The sequence below is a fragment of the Peromyscus maniculatus genome, chromosome X, assembly GCF_049852395.1.
Source record: "Peromyscus maniculatus bairdii isolate BWxNUB_F1_BW_parent chromosome X, HU_Pman_BW_mat_3.1, whole genome shotgun sequence".
In the NCBI taxonomy this organism is placed as follows: Eukaryota; Metazoa; Chordata; class Mammalia; order Rodentia; family Cricetidae; genus Peromyscus; species Peromyscus maniculatus.
The window spans coordinates 57,204,432-57,219,085 of NC_134875.1; the positions used below are offsets into that span (position 1 = coordinate 57,204,432).

Sequence of the window (14,654 nt, forward strand, 5' to 3'; positions counted from 1 at the left end):
TCCTGGCCAATTTCTGGCTGGGAATGATTAACAAAGTGGAGGACCTTATCAAGAGTAGAAAAGAGGGAAGGGTGATCCCTCAGCTTTCCAGACAGTAAGAGCTGGAACTCTTGCCCAGGTATGTTTTTTAGGGGGGAGAGTTGTGACCTTGGCACAGGTAGGAGATCTTTGTTAGGATACAAAGGTCTGGGGACCTGGGGAGGGGTGTAGTTTTTTTTTTCTGGATAATAAATCTATCCCAATGAGCCCCTTCCTGTGGCGTAGATTTTAATTCCCCAGGTTCTCCCTGTTTTTCAAGGGTCAGACTCTTTCTTAATGAATTTCCAGACCTTTAATTTTATGGTCATTGAATTACACTTTTTAGATTGTATATTCCTTGGAGTGTGTGTGTGTGTGTGTGTGTGTGTGTGTGTGTGTGTGTGTAGACAACATCTACAGGAGCTTATACTGGGAATGTAGAGTGCTTGGCCTATGGAAGATTGGTATTTGGTATTGCCCACCACTAAGGGGCAAGAGAGAGGTGGGTTGGTTACTATGACTTGAGGGCTGAGGTATTTAGAAAAATACCAAGAGTAGTGGAAAACCACTTACCTAGTATGTGCAAGGCTCTGTATTAGATCCTCAGAACTACAAAACAAAACAAAATTAAATTTAAAAAAAATTAATGAGAACAGAGTATGTGTCTCATATTGAAGTTTCCCATATATATATATATATATATATATATATATATATATATATATATATATATATATATATATATATATATATGGGAAATATATATATGTGTGTGGGAAATATATATATATACCGTATTTCCTAAAAAAATGTGTTAGAATCTTCATTTACCCCATCCTTCCTAGTGGGAGCTGATGTCACCCTATGTAGACTGCAATTCAGAGACTGACCTTTTGCTCTCCAGCCTCCTGCTGGCTCAGCAGGGTATCCCATCCCCTTCTGCTAGCTCAGCAGATGCCCCCCCTCCAGACTTCTGTTAGCTACAGATAGCTTCCCCTACTCTCTCATCAACAAGCCCCTTGACACTAGACCCCGCCCCCCACCAGTGGGCCCATAACTACTACAGCCTCCCACCAATCAGCTCCCAGACTAATCTTTCCTCCACCAATCAACACCAGATTAATCCCTCCTCCCTGGAATTTCCTTAACTCTGCTTAAAAGGAGCTTGCGACCTCTCTTTCGGGTCACTACTTGCCACCCTATCATGCTGGAAATAAAGACTCTTGCTAAATTGCATAAATTGGTCTTTCTTGGGGGTTCTCTCGGACCCTAACAATGAGTACAGAATATCGATCTTCCGTCTGTCTGTCTGTCTGTCTGTCTCTCTCTCTCTCTCTCTAAGTGGTGGGTACGGAATATCGATCTTCCACATGTCAAGCACTCTACATTTCCCAGTTTAAGGTCCTTTAGATGCTGTTTTTATACACCCCCTACAAATATGGTGTCAGGTTCAGCTGCATTATTATTATTATTATTATTATTATTATTATTATTATTATTATTATTATTAAGACAAGGTTTTACTTTGTTCAAGAGGCTGGCCTCAAACTCACAGAAACCCACCTGCCTTTGCCCCCTGATTGCGGGGATTTAAGAACCACTACCTAGATTCAGTCTTCTTATGAGTTATGGTACTGATGATCCACCACATCCTGCAGCCAGGGGGCTCTAAACTGTAACAGGGTTGACAAACACGTCAAACCTACTCTATGGCTGATGCTGGATTTTTCGGTTACGTAGCACGCTACGATTACGTGAGCCTCGGCAACCCATCAAGTGAAGGCTGTGGTCACGTGATGTTCACTCGCCGCAGCAGAGCCCGCCCTGAGCACGAGGTAAAAACAGCATTCGCAGAGCACGCCCTGAGCACGAGGCACTGTTTCCTGGAGACTCCAGACTGAGCGACCCAGGTTTCGTCCTTGAGGTGATGTGATCCTCTCCGGACAAGAATCTGGAAAACAGGTAGGACACCAAAGCTGGGGAGGGTTTCTCAGTCTTATTCCCATCTCTAAGAATAATTGCCAAGCTCCAGTCACTAATTATATTGACGGTAGTAGCTTCGGCAGATCTGAGGAGGGATGAACAACTCTTCGGAGGTCCGGCTCTGGCTCCCTCTCGGGCTCTGGTTCCGCTCCGGCTCCCGCTCGAATTGAATGGTTCTGAAGTCAGACTAGCTCGTTTCTCAGCTTTCCCACTGACTTTTCTATCTCTCTGATGGTGAGGTAGCTGGTTTTCTGGAAGGAGGACTACATGGTTCCACAGGTTTGCTCGGGTAGAGCCTGCTGAGATGCTGAGGCCAGGGGTTTCCATGGAGGCAAAGGGAAATTTTTTAAGTGTGACCCAACTTTACCACTTATGACAGAGAAACCCTGTGTGCTCAGAGTGGGGTGGCCAAGAATCTTATCCAGGAGTCACTGGAGGTCTAGTTCTGGGGTGGTGACACTCAGGGCTGAGGCTGAGGAGGGAAGCGGAGAAGCACGGGGCATGGCAACGTCGGGAAAGCCTCAAGAGAGGAGGCTACCAAAAAGCAGCAGCTGAGGGGAAGAAAAGCAGACTTGTGATTGTGACAAAGCCACCTCAAGGTGACAAAGCTGCTAAGCAGGAGAGCAAAGGCCACCTGCCGGCCAAATGGTAACCTCAAGGGAGGGAGCATAGGACCAGGGCACGCAGTGGGGAAACGAAGTAATGAGGGTGGGGTAAGAGCCAGAGTGGGGTAAGAGCCACGGGTGGGGAGGCGAAGCGGTGGCGGGCGGCGGCGGGGTGGGGGGAGCGGGCAGGGAGGCGAAGCAGGGGCGTGAGGGGAGGCGAAGCGGTGGCGGGAGGCTGGGGGGGGGGGCGGCGGGCGGCGTGGGGTGAGAGGCGGGCGGCAGGTTGGGGGGCGGGCGGCAGGTATCGGAGCGGCAGGTTTGGGGGGCGGGCTGCGGGCTGCGGGCTGCGGGCTGCGGGTGGGGAGGCAAAGCGGTGGCGGGCAGTGGGCGGCAAGTGGGGGGCAGGGGGCAGGTGTGGTGGCGGCAGGTTGGGGGATGGGCAGCGGTTTGCAGGTGGGGAGGCGAAGCAGTGGCTGGCAGCAAGTGGGGGGGGGCAAGCGAAGGGCGGCGGGTGAGGGGAGCGAAGTGGCTCAATGGCAGGGGAGGTGGGGGGGAGCCTCGGTGAGGAGACTCTGCGAAGGGAAAGCCATTGTGGGGAGGCGAGGATGCAGGCGAGAGGCGAAGCGGCTGCTGTGGGGGTCCCAGGGTGCTGAGAAGTGGCCACTGGAAAATTGGAGTTGGGAGGTGAAGCGGCAGGGGGCAGTCTCGGGCGGGAGGAGAAGCGCCATGGAAAAGCTGGGCTAGGGAGCCGAAGCAGCAGTGGGGAGGAGAGGCGAAGCAGTGCGGGCAGGAGAGGGGTGAGGGGGTAACCACTAGGGTGGACGGGGTGGGAAGGTGAAGTGGCTCAGTCCGTCTGGGGCGGGGTGGGGTTGGGGCTTCGAAGTGTTGGCAGGGAAAGCGGTGTCGTGGGCTGGGGGGGAGCCAAAGGGGCGGCAGCTGCAATTCAAACTTCAGCAGTCTTTTCAGGGCCTTGCTGCACCAGGACGATGCCTTCCTCTCGGAAGCCTCATCTTTTCCTTATCACCTTTTGAGTTGTGGTCTGTGCATCTTTTAAAAATTAGCATGAAAAACTAATGGTTCCTCTTAGGACATTTTTTGTTAATGTTTATCTTTCCCCTCTTTACTTTCTCATGTCCCCACCTCATTTCCTTCTTCTGGACCCTTTCTTCTTGGCTTTTGAGAGAAAACACGCAGAAATTATCATACCCCCATTATCTTTCATTTTCTCCTCCTTTTAATCATCTTCTCTCAAATAGTTTCCTTGCTTTTATTCGTGTGTGTGTGTGTGTGTGTGTGTACTTACATACATACATGCATACATGTGTTTTAATCTACATTTTGATTAAGAGAAAATGTACTATTTTTTAGTTTGACTTACTTTGTTCAACGTTTTCTTTTCTTTTTTCTTTTTCTTATTTGAGACAGGGTTTCTCTGTGTAGCCCTGGCTGTCATGGAACTAGTTCTGTTGACCAGCTGGCCTCGAACTTACAGGGATGTGGCTGCCTCTGCCTCCCAAGTGCTCAACTTCTTAAATGTCAGTTCTTATGGCCCATTCCAAATCCAATCTTAATTTATGCCTCTTTTTGGATTAATTTAAAAGAGAGGAAGAAAGAGAAAAATATTGGAAATGTGAACATAGCCATCCTGTAAAAATGTAGAGTTTGTTTCTGAGTATTTACTTGAAATTCAGTTGTTTTTCAAAGTGTCTGTGGTGTGCCCTAATCTCATTGAATTGGGGAAATCCACCTATCTTACACTCCAACCAAGCTCTGTCTTTGTTCTCCTTTTTCCCAAGTTTCTAACCACTACTTATTTCACTCCCTCTTGAAAATACTCTGCAACCTTATGTATGAATAGTGGTATATTTTTAAGCATATTAAGTAAACTATAAGTGGGGCATATTAAAGTAGTATTAAATAACTAAAGCATAGTGCTACTGTTGTGGGGATTTGAGATACTTAAATGTATTACAGTTGGATGTGGTTGATAGCCCATGCCTGTAAATTCCAGTGATTGAGAGGCACGAACCAGGAGTATTGCTGGCAATTTGAGACCAGGCTGGTGTATATAGTGAAGTCCATGACAGCCAGGGTTACAGAGGTGAAGGAGCCTATTTAAAAAATAAAATAAAAATAAATTTTGTATTAAAGATAGAAAACGTTCTAGTTTGTGATATTTTATTAGCATGCAGCTTAAACAAACCATTTTTATTTTTCTCTAATCTCAGGCCTTCCAAGGTTCAGCACAACATTGATTCTTGTGATAGAGCAACAAGAGTGTGATCTATCATACGAGAAATCCGTCATTCAGGTAAAAGGATTTTCATCTTATAGGAATTTATACATTGTTGCTAATATGGAATGTGATAAAGGAATATTTTTCTCAAATTTATGTGCATTTAGTATTTTTCACATAGTATAGTGGTCTTCAAAAACATTTTCTTTCATTTTCCTTGGTCCTTTTAGCTAAAAATCCATTAATTTAAAAAAGTGAGCAGATAAATTAAATCTTTATCATAGGTTCAAAGTATGTAACTGCTAGTTATGTCCTGTTTTTTAATTTGTTTTATTTAATTAAAATATAATTACATCATTTCCCCCTCCCTCTTCTCTATCCAACCTTGCCCATGTCCTTCTCCTCCCTCTCATAGCGATAGTTTCCTTTACAATTAGTATTGTTGTATATATGGAGACAAATATATAAATATAACCTGCTGAATCTGTTTACTGTTGCTTGTATGTGTATGCTTTTTAGAACTGACCACTTGGCATTGGATAACCATTTAGGGGGCTTCTCCCTAGGACTAATTCTCCCTTTCTCAGTAGTCTTGAATTGACTGTAGCTCTTCATCTAGGAGTATAGTCCCATGAAAATTTCCCCATCCTTGTTGGCCTGTTAACTGATGGTGTCATAGTTCAGGTCTTTTAAAAACAGCCATACTGATGCTGCTGTAGCTTTCCTGTCATATCTAGAAATCACAACCATGCAGCAGACTTACGGAGCCTCTGTCTTTTACAGTCTTTCTGTCCCTTCTTCTGAAGTGCTCTCTGAGTCTAAAATGTAGGAATTGTGTTTTAGATGTATCAACTAGGGCTAGGCACCCCACAGCCAGTTGTACTCTGCTACATTTGGACCAGTTGTAGCTTTCTGTAATGGCCTCTGTCTGAGCAGGCCTTAAGTTCAATTAGAGAGCTGCTGCTTATGACCAAATTGTGGGCCACTATTGTGTCTTTAAGGATATCTTGCCATGCTGGTCTTTGTTGTGGTTCATAGGCATCACATCTGGGTAGGATTATTAATTGCTTCCCTCCCATGGCAGCTTGCATAGTACCTTTCCAGTACTGCAAAAGCTAGTCCTCAGGGAAAAGGCTTTTAAGTTAGACCATCTCACATCCATTGAGTCCTGCCTCTAGAGTACGTGGTGTCCTCAGCAATAAGAACTTCTGAGGGACAGCTAAGGGCAACAGCAGTAGTCTGTATTGTTTTGAGCCTGTGACCAATAATTCAAAAGGACTGAATTCTCATGTCTGGTATTGGAGGTTTTGTTAGTCCATGGCTCTTGGGGAGAATCTCATTATCCCAAGAGGCATAACTCCATTTAAACTGCGCGTGCGCATGCGCGACACACATGTATACTTATATGTAGTTTCGGGTAAATACAAAATTATTACGTCTTTTTTTATACATTCTTGCTGTTATTTAGCCCTTTCTTTCCTTCTGTAGTTTCCTCTGTCCTCTCTCTCCAATTAACATTCTATTTTGTAACATTCCTCCTTAATATCACCTGTATCTTTGCTATTCAGTACCCATCTCCAGAGCTCCCTGTGCCATGGTGTCCTTTTACTTTCCTGGTTTTTGTGATTGCTTCAGGTTATATACTCACATCTGAAGTTTTGGAACTAGGAACCATAATTTGAGAGAACACACGGCATTTGTCTTTCTGGGTCTGGGTTATCTCCTTCAATATAATACTTTCTAGTTCCATCCATTTACCTGAAATTTTCATTTTTCTTTACAGCTGAATGGTATCCCGTTGTGTAACACATTTTCATTGCTATTCATCGGTTAAATAACATTTAGGTTGTTTCCATTTCCTAGCTATTGTGACTAGAGTGACAATGAGCACAGCTGAGTTAGTGTCTGTGACTAGGAAGTAGAGTCTTCTTGGCATATACTAAGGAGTGGTATAACTGTTCACCTGGTAGATTCATTGTTCGCTTTTTAGAAATTCTCTGCAGTGATTTCCAGAGTGGCCACACCAGTTTGCAGTGCCAGCAACAATGAATAGGGGTTCTCCTTTCCCCTCCTCCTTGCCAGTGTTTGTTATCACTTGTTTTCTTAATCTTAGCCATTCCGACTTGGGGAAGATGAAATCTCAAAGTTGTTTTATTAGAATTTACCTGATTTCTAGGGAAATAAAGACTTAGCTTTTTTTTTCTTTTGAGAACTTTCTGTTCAGGTATATAGTCCTTTGTAATTGGGTGGTTTGTTTTCTTGGCTTTTTGTTTTTGAGTTCTTTATAGATGCTGGATATTAATTTCTGTCCGATATGTAACTGGTAAAGATTCTCTACTACTCTGTGGGCTTCCTCTTCACTTGATTGTTTCCTTATATGCACAGGAAGTTTTTTATTCTTATGCGGTTCCACTTGTAAGTTATTGGCCTTAATTCCTGGGGAAAAGGAGGAGTCTTATTCAGAAAGTCCTTTCCTATACATACGTCCCACATACTGCCTATATTTTCTTCTAGAAATGTCAGCATTTCAAATTTTACATTGAGGTCATTAATCCATTTAGAGATTATTAATATTCTCTTTAAATTCATTTTCTTTCTTTGAGTTCACTTAGCTGTCTTCTTTAAGCTCCTTGAAATATTTAGTGAAGTTGGAGTGTTGTCCTGAGCTCTATATCCTGGGGTTCATCTAGGTCATTGGAGAACATTTCTATAGGACTGATGAATTTAGTCCTTTAGACATAAGGTCTTGATCTTTTCTATTATCTGTGTTTTTGAAGTGATACCTAGACATGTGGCTTCTTTTGTTGGTTTCGTGTCTGATATGGACACAACAGGCTGGGCTGGCACACAGGATGTGCCACTGACCCCAAACTGAAGATTGAGGAAAGTGCAGGCTTACCAGACTGGGACTAGGTTTTGATACTTGAGGTAGTTCTGGGGATTGGGGAAAGTACAGGGAGGCTACGGTCAGTCAGACTCACCAAGCTAGGACAGAGCACAGGATGTGCAGGCTTGGTTAGAGGTCCTGCAAGATAGTTCGGTGGGTAAAGGCACTTGACACCGAAGCTAATTCGTGACACTTGACACACACTAACTAACATTTGACACACAGATAATTCTTTGCCTTACCTGTTCACACCGAAGGGTGGAGTCCACAGGGAGCTGGAGGTGTGGTGGGAAGAGGGAATCGTGCAAGTTGGTTATGGTAAGGCAAAGAATTATCTGGAGAGCCAGGGATAAAAGCATTGGGGGAATCCTGGGTCTAAACCAAGAGTTGGAGTCTCCAGTGAATGCAGTAGGTGGAGGGGCACCTGTAAGCAGGCTGTTGCTGGGCTGAAGGTGAGATTGGAGAGACCTTAGTGGAGGAAAATAAGGATAGTATGATTCGCCTACATGAGTCCCTGCCGGGTGTGGCCACTGGGGATCCCAGATGGTTAAGATCTGTGGCTGACACAAAAGGATGGAAAGGAGGAGCAATGCTGAATCCTCCTGAAAGTTCAGTGGAAGCCACACGGACTGGAGGTGGGGGGAAGTCAGGCTCCTGCAAGTAGTCTGCTACAGGCCTTGGGGTGAGATTGTAATGGAAGACAACCAGTGTGGAGTGGCTTCTTTTGAAAGTTTTAGCATCTTTACAGGGTGAAGTTGGTTCTGTCATGCTAGGACTGGCTCTTATATAAAACCCTAAGCAAGCTTTCATGCCAAATTCTTCAGTAGGTCACTTTTTGCTCCCCATTCTGCCACTGGATGTTGAAGAAGAGATAGTTGAGGCAGTCTTTTTGCTTTATGGTACAATACTATTCACATACCTCAGTATAGAAGTTGAAAGACCCCCAGGGGAGATCTTCCTCAGGGAGAGACCCCAGACCCGGGAAACACACCGAAACCACAGATCAGATGCAAAAGCAAGAGGGTTTATTTAGACCAGGTACCTGGGGCGAAGTCTCTTGGAGGACCTGCGCGCTTTCTTAGGGCAAGGGGGACTTTTTATGGGATCCCAGGGGCAGAGGCGCGGTTACAGAAGCAAGAAGCATAGTTACAGGGTCCCTATTGGTTGTTTTAAAGAAGGCCAGGGTGAACTTGGGGTCGTATGTGTGTGGCTGATTTGGCCTTGCCCAGGCCAGCTGCTTATTCCTCAAGGCCAGGGGGCCAGCCATAAAATATCCTGATTCGACTCAACTGTCTTTCTCCCAAGGCCGCCGACCACAGTTATCTCTCTCAAGGCTGAATGGCTGGCCATAGCTATCTCTGTCAAGGCCGGGTGGCTGGCTATGGCTGTGAACTCCTGTTTTTCTGATTCCTTCAGAATGGCGTTTCTTAGGCTAAGTTATTGGGGGCGGGGAGCATTTCATTGGCCCAAAGCCCCATGTCCTCATAATGGAGTGGGGGTCTTTCATTCCCCCATTTTCTTTTGTACTAAATGGAATCTTTCATTTTAGGATGGAGAATAAGGTGTTAGCTCTATCTCTGACTGTCTGAGCCTCTGATATTGCTTGGTTAGGATCAAAGCCTGGGCAACAGAAACCTTATCCTTGATGAATTGCACCAATCTCTTGAGGATGTATGACCCAAACAATAAAATGAGCAGGAGGATGATTAGGGGGCCCATAATGGTGGAGACAAGGGTCGTAAACCATGGTGACCTTTGGAACTATTTTTTTAAACCATCTCTGTTGAGCATGGCTACTTGGAGCTGTCTGAATTGGCCGGTCTCCATAAGGGCTGCAGTCCTGTATCTACCCCAGCAGCTATTCCGCTCATGGTAATTTTTCCCAGTAACAGGGCCAGCGTCAGGGAAACAGGCTCTCTGGTGATGTCCCTCCTAATGTCAGGAGGACTATTAGGGGGATCAAGGGGACCCCCGGGTGAGTCTTATCTTTAGTGGGTTTGGAGAGCGTTGAACTAGATGTCTCGGTGCCCTCAGCTTTGTCGGGTTCCTTGGCAGCCTTTACATGCGACGTGTGGACCCAAGCCGCTGTCCCGTCAACCTCGAGTGCGGTGGGAGTAGTTAACAGGATGGTGTATGGTTTTTTTTTTTTTTTTACCTCGGCTCTAGGTTCCTGGATTGATGGCGTCGGACCCAGACAGAGTCCCCAATCTTGAATGGGTGAGGCACCACCGGGCGGTTCAGTTGCTCCCAGCAGGCAGGGGTTTTTACACCGTCTTTTGCATCAGTTGGAGGGCTAGTGGCAAAAGAGGAGATATCAGAGTAAAGGAAATTTACAATTGGTGGGGGAGCCCCATACATGATCTTAAACGGGGTTAGGCCATGAGGCCCAGGAGTGTTCCGGGCTCGGTAAAGGGCTAGGGGGAGTAGGAGCACCCAATCTCTAGTGCCAGTTGTAAGCGTTAATTTGGTTAAAGTCTCCTTAATGGTTTTATTTGTACGTTCTACCTGTCCTGAGCTCTGGGGGCTGTATGCACAATGAAGTTTCCAATCGATCCCCAGTAGCCTGGCCACCTCCTGACTTACCTGGGAGACGAAGGCGGGCCCATTGTCTGACCCCAATATCTGGGGTATTTTATACCTGGGAAAGATGTCATCTAGGAGTTTTTTGGTTACCACGTTAGCGGTCTTTTTTTTGGTAGGCAAGGCCTCTGTCCATCTATGATGTAAGCTTGTCGCTCGGGGCTCCATTCCGCCCCCATTTTCTTTGTTAGTTCCTGGTCCTCCAGGCTTTCGCCATCCGGAGGGCCTGGATCAGCGCGATCAGCTCTGTCTTTTGGGCCGATGTTCCAGGTGGCAGTGGTGAGATTCAAACTATCTCCGATTCGGTGGTGACGGCTGCTCCGGCCCTCCGTTCTTTTTCTTGGAGGAAGCTGCTCCCATCCGTGAACCAGGCAGCAGGGTTGCGGGGTTGAGGGAGACAACTGGTCTGAACATCATTCGATCTGGGGGCTGCTGGACCAGAGCTTCCACCGCATGGGAGGATAGCACAGTTAATGGCTGTCTCAAAGTTAGTTTCCCTGCATCCTTGAGCAAAACAGCAACGGCGGCTACCCCACGCAGACAGGGGGCCGGGCCATCCTGTAGCTATCGGGCTTCCATGGCCCCAGTCTCTGTACCAACATTTCTTTTGCAAAGCCTGAGTTCTCGTCCACGAACAGTTTAAAGGGCTAGGACTTGTAGGGGGGTCCCTTTGGGTCCTGTCCAGATGCCAGCTGAACCTTTTTTTTCGGTGGTCCTTCGATACCTCCTGTTACCTGTGGCCCCCTGGACCAAAGCTGTGCGGTCACTGAGAGAGCCTCCGGTATGGGTCAGGACTGAATGTTGAGCCCCGGTGTCCACTAGGAAGGTCACTGGCTGCCCCCCCAATCTTGAGAGTTATCTTAGGCTCGGGGGGGGGGGGCTCCTGGCCTTGACCTCCCTAATCCTCCAGATTGAGGAGGTCCGTGGCCCTTGGCTTAGGTCTCCCAGACCCTTGAGGCTTCTTTGGGCAGTCACGAGCCCAATGTCCTCTCTGTTTACAGTAAGCACTTTGTCTTTGTCAAGCAGTGTCCTTTTTAAGTCTCCCGTCCTAACGTCCTAACTCCCTCTCTGACCTGTCCCTGAGACATTACAGTGGCCAGGACTTTTTTGTTTGTTTGTTTGTTTTGTTTTTTTTTTCCTCCGTGTCTCTCTAAGTCTTTTTTTAAAAACGCGCTGCCGGCGTCTCTTTCTGGTAACCTGAGCCGAATCGGTAGGGGGTCTAGAGCCCCTTGGAGACCCGCTAAGAGCAACTGGCGATAGAGACGTAGGTGTTCCCTACCTTTGCTGGTTTGTCCCGCCTTCCTCGTAGGCGACCGGCAATTGGGGAGGAAGCAGGAACCTCATCCTCCGCTGTTTGGGGGCCGCTGCAGGAGCCGCCGGTCCCTCCGGCGCTGTCGGGGGGGCTGTAACACTCGGGGCGGGGTGACTCGGCGCCCACGGGTGACGCCACCCCCGAGTCATTTTTTTTTATACCGGGCCCTTTCAGCTGTCCCGGGCGCGCTGCGCGCTGTTAAGGTGGAAGTGCGCTCCGCCGACCCCATCCCTGGCCCCGCCTGCGCGCCCCCGCCATCAGGGATGCTGAAGGCCGACTGTGCCGCTCGGCCGCCCGCTGCGCTACCCACCGCCCCTCCGAGTGAGCGGCTGCGGGGCGCTGTCGGGACCGAGGTCACCGCCGCCGCCGCCGCCGCAGCAGCCGCCGCTGGGCACCGGGGCCGCGAACCGGGTCGCCCGAGCGCCGTCCGCCCCGCCGCGCGGGTCCCGGCCTGCCGCGCCGGGGGCCGCCGCGCGCCGCCGTAGGGCTGGTCCAAGCCCGAGTAGGCGCGGGTGCGGCCGTTGGCGGCGGGGCCGCTCTGCTTGGCGCCCATGTCCGCGCCGCCCCGGGCCGCGAGCGAGCGAGCAAGCAATCGAGGCGGGCTGGACGCAGCTCGTGGCTGGTGCTCAGGTGGCCGTGCGGACACGGTCGCTGCCGGGCCGCCGCGACGGGCCGCTACCGTTCACTGCCGCGCTCCGCGGCCTCCGCACCGCCTCCTCCCGGGCGGCCGCCGCCATCGCCGCCATCCTCCGGCTCCCCGGCGGCTCCTCCAGAGCGGCAGAACTTGGGGAGAGGAAACGACACGCTGGTGGAGGGGTCGGGAGGAACAGGGAGCGGGAGGGATCCGCCGATCTGGCTTCCTCGGCCCCGGGATTCGGCGAGCGCTGCTGCTGCCGGGGGGCTGAGGGGAAGAGAAACGGCTTAACCCATGGGGGAGGTTCTGTTGTCAGGAGTCTCCACATGGCAATGTATGGGACCTGGTCCGGGTGGCCATGGGGACTGGAAGCAAAAACTTTTCCCTCCACCTGTGAAATAAGACTGAGGTTAAAGGTTCCCTGACGAGGCCATCCTATATCCATTTTAACCCAATCGGCCTCGTAAAGAGTGATCTATTTTTTTTTTTAATTATGACTCCTTCGCTGTTGGCTCGTGTCTTTACGTCTGACCAGTGTTTAAGCGTGAGGCTCAAGGGGGTGGTGACAGTCTGTCCTATGGCTGTTTCTAGGAGGAGAACGGTTAAACAGAAAACAAAAAACGACAGACCAATATAAATAAGACTAACACTCACTGCGCGGCTTCGGTTCCAAACCGAAAGCAAAACCAGAAAAACCGTGCCCCCAGAGGGGTCTTTAAACCGTGCCCCCAGAGGGGTCTTCAGATCGTGCCTCAGAGGGCACTACAGATTCCCGTGGAACGTCTTCCAGGGTTCCAGATTCCCCTGGAACGTCTTCCAGGGTTCCAGTGGCGAAGTCCAGGCCCGTCGGCCCCCTCTTTCAGATCCACTGAAACAGACAGATTATCAGGCGCAGGCGCGGAGACAAACAAACAACATTCAACATTCAGACAAACAGACAACACTCAGACTGGACAGGGATGACATAAACCAAGGCCGGCCGGCTTACCTCCTGATGGTGGGTCGGTGGTCCCAGAGAGGGGTCTCAATCCCCGTACGGGCCACCAAATGAAAGACCCCCAGGGGAGATCTTCCTCAGGGAGAGACCCCAGACCCGGGAAACACACCGAAACCACAGATCAGATGCAAAAGCAAGAGGGTTTATTTAGACCAGGTACCTGGGGCGAAGTCTCTTGGAGGACCTGCGCGCTTTCTTAGGGCAAGGGGGACTTTTTATGGGATCCCAGGGGCAGAGGCGCGGTTACAGAAGCAAGAAGCATAGTTACAGGGTCCCTATTGGTTGTTTTAAAGAAGGCCAGGGTGAACTTGGGGTCGTATGTGTGTGGCTGATTTGGCCTTGCCCAGGCCAGCTGCTTATTCCTCAAGGCCAGGGGGCCAGCCATAAAATATCCTGATTCGACTCAACTGTCTTTCTCCCAAGGCCGCCGACCACAGTTATCTCTCTCAAGGCTGAATGGCTGGCCATAGCTATCTCTGTCAAGGCCGGGTGGCTGGCTATGGCTGTGAACTCCTGTTTTTCTGATTCCTTCAGAATGGCGTTTCTTAGGCTAAGTTATTGGGGGGGGGAGCATTTCATTGGCCCAAAGCCCCATGTCCTCATAATGGAGCGGGGGTCTTTCAAAGTCTTGGCTTCTGGGTAAAGATTATTAACAGACATTGACCAACAATAGATTCTAAGTTAGTTAGCTTGATATTGCATTGCATTTCTAAGACCAGGACATAATTCTCTATCTTTCACCATTCAGAAGGCTTATTTTTCATGTTGGGCTTCTTGGACATGGGGGAGAACAGTTGCAGATAGCTCTTTTCTTCTTCAGTGCATCTTTTTGTGTTGTTAAACCAAAACAGGCACTATGGTGTCTCACTTAATTATCTTAAATATCTGTTCTAATAGTTTTGTGCCTTAACACTTGTTCACCTCGTTGTGTCTGTGGGAGTTATCACTGTAAGATAATACTCAGCTGCCAACTTCCTCCACCCACCAAAATGTCTTTTTTCCCTAAGACTAGAACAAACTACACTCTTGGGTGGTCTCAACTCAAAATACTCTGGCCTTTCCAGATAAAAATTATTTTTAAAAGAAAAAGAGTAAATGGATAATTAGCCTTAGTTCCTGAATTTTTACTTAACGAGGAACCTGGCATTGGAGGGAGGTGGGTGAATTGTGGAAAATAATATAGCTTTTTTTATAATCAGAGGGAAAAATACTTATCTGGTTAGTGATAATAAATTATTCATATTATATTAAATATGGTGATGTGTCTTCAAACTTGTATTGTTTCCAATTTCAGAAGACAACATGGATGATAACCATGTTTTTAGAGGAAGAAAGAAAAATTCAGGTTATAACAGACATACATTTGACAGAAAGAACCATCATTTTGAGCATTATGGGTATG

At 48.2% G+C, this 14,654-nt stretch overlaps 2 protein-coding genes across 17 annotated transcripts in view; one reads left to right on the top strand and one right to left on the bottom strand.

The window, feature by feature from the left end:
- The first annotated feature begins 15 nt into the window (after positions 1 to 15).
- Positions 16 to 14,654, top strand: part of LOC102925557 (nuclear RNA export factor 2) — a 29,966-nt gene continuing 15,327 nt past the window's right edge. For 2 of the 14 annotated variants that reach the window (XR_013048273.1, XM_006996416.4), the window contains exons 1-3: positions 2,398 to 2,649; positions 4,835 to 4,917; positions 14,547 to 14,649. Coding sequence is in view for 8 of the 14 variants with exons in the window: in XM_006996416.4 (XP_006996478.1) it covers positions 14,555 to 14,649 (95 nt within the window). In the remaining 6 variants the exon portion in view is untranslated. Of the gene's footprint in view, positions 119 to 1,758; positions 1,981 to 2,290; positions 2,348 to 2,397; positions 2,732 to 3,101; positions 3,291 to 3,337; positions 3,404 to 4,834; positions 4,918 to 14,546; positions 14,650 to 14,654 lie in introns of those variants that run through there. The other 12 variants (XM_076562775.1, XR_013048272.1, XM_076562776.1 and 9 more) reach the window with 12 other exon arrangements.
- On the bottom strand, positions 9,260 to 11,799 carry LOC143270821 (uncharacterized). 3 transcript variants are annotated; one of them, XR_013048044.1, is made up of 4 exons: positions 11,589 to 11,788; positions 10,313 to 10,752; positions 9,885 to 10,022; positions 9,260 to 9,827 (listed from the first exon to the last, which is right to left on the bottom strand). XR_013048044.1 is itself a non-coding variant. In XM_076561956.1 (3 exons), exons 1-3 carry the CDS (start codon positions 11,768 to 11,770, stop codon positions 9,788 to 9,790), a joined length of 360 nt encoding a protein of 119 aa, XP_076418071.1. In that variant the 5' UTR covers positions 11,771 to 11,799; the 3' UTR covers positions 9,264 to 9,787. The 3 variants fall into 3 exon arrangements, 1 of the variants encoding a protein (XP_076418071.1); XM_076561956.1 differs by lacking the exon at positions 10,313 to 10,752 and having other exon boundaries at positions 9,264 to 9,827; positions 11,589 to 11,799; XR_013048043.1 differs by having other exon boundaries at positions 9,275 to 9,827; positions 9,885 to 10,752; positions 11,589 to 11,784.

Excerpts from the sequence above, each read along its gene's own strand:
- LOC143270821 (XM_076561956.1), bottom strand. The coding sequence starts at position 11,770 with ATGACTCGGGGGTGGCGTCACCCGTGGGCGCCGAGTCACCCCGCCCCG. Across the intron at positions 10,023-11,588 it reads GGCGGGACAAACCAGCAAAG|CCCTCCAACTGATGCAAAAG; the intron begins GTAGGGAACACC and ends TTTTGCCACTAG. Across the intron at positions 9,828-9,884 it reads TCCAGGAACCTAGAGCCGAG|GTTGACGGGACAGCGGCTTG; the intron begins GTAAAAAAAAAA and ends ACCGCACTCGAG.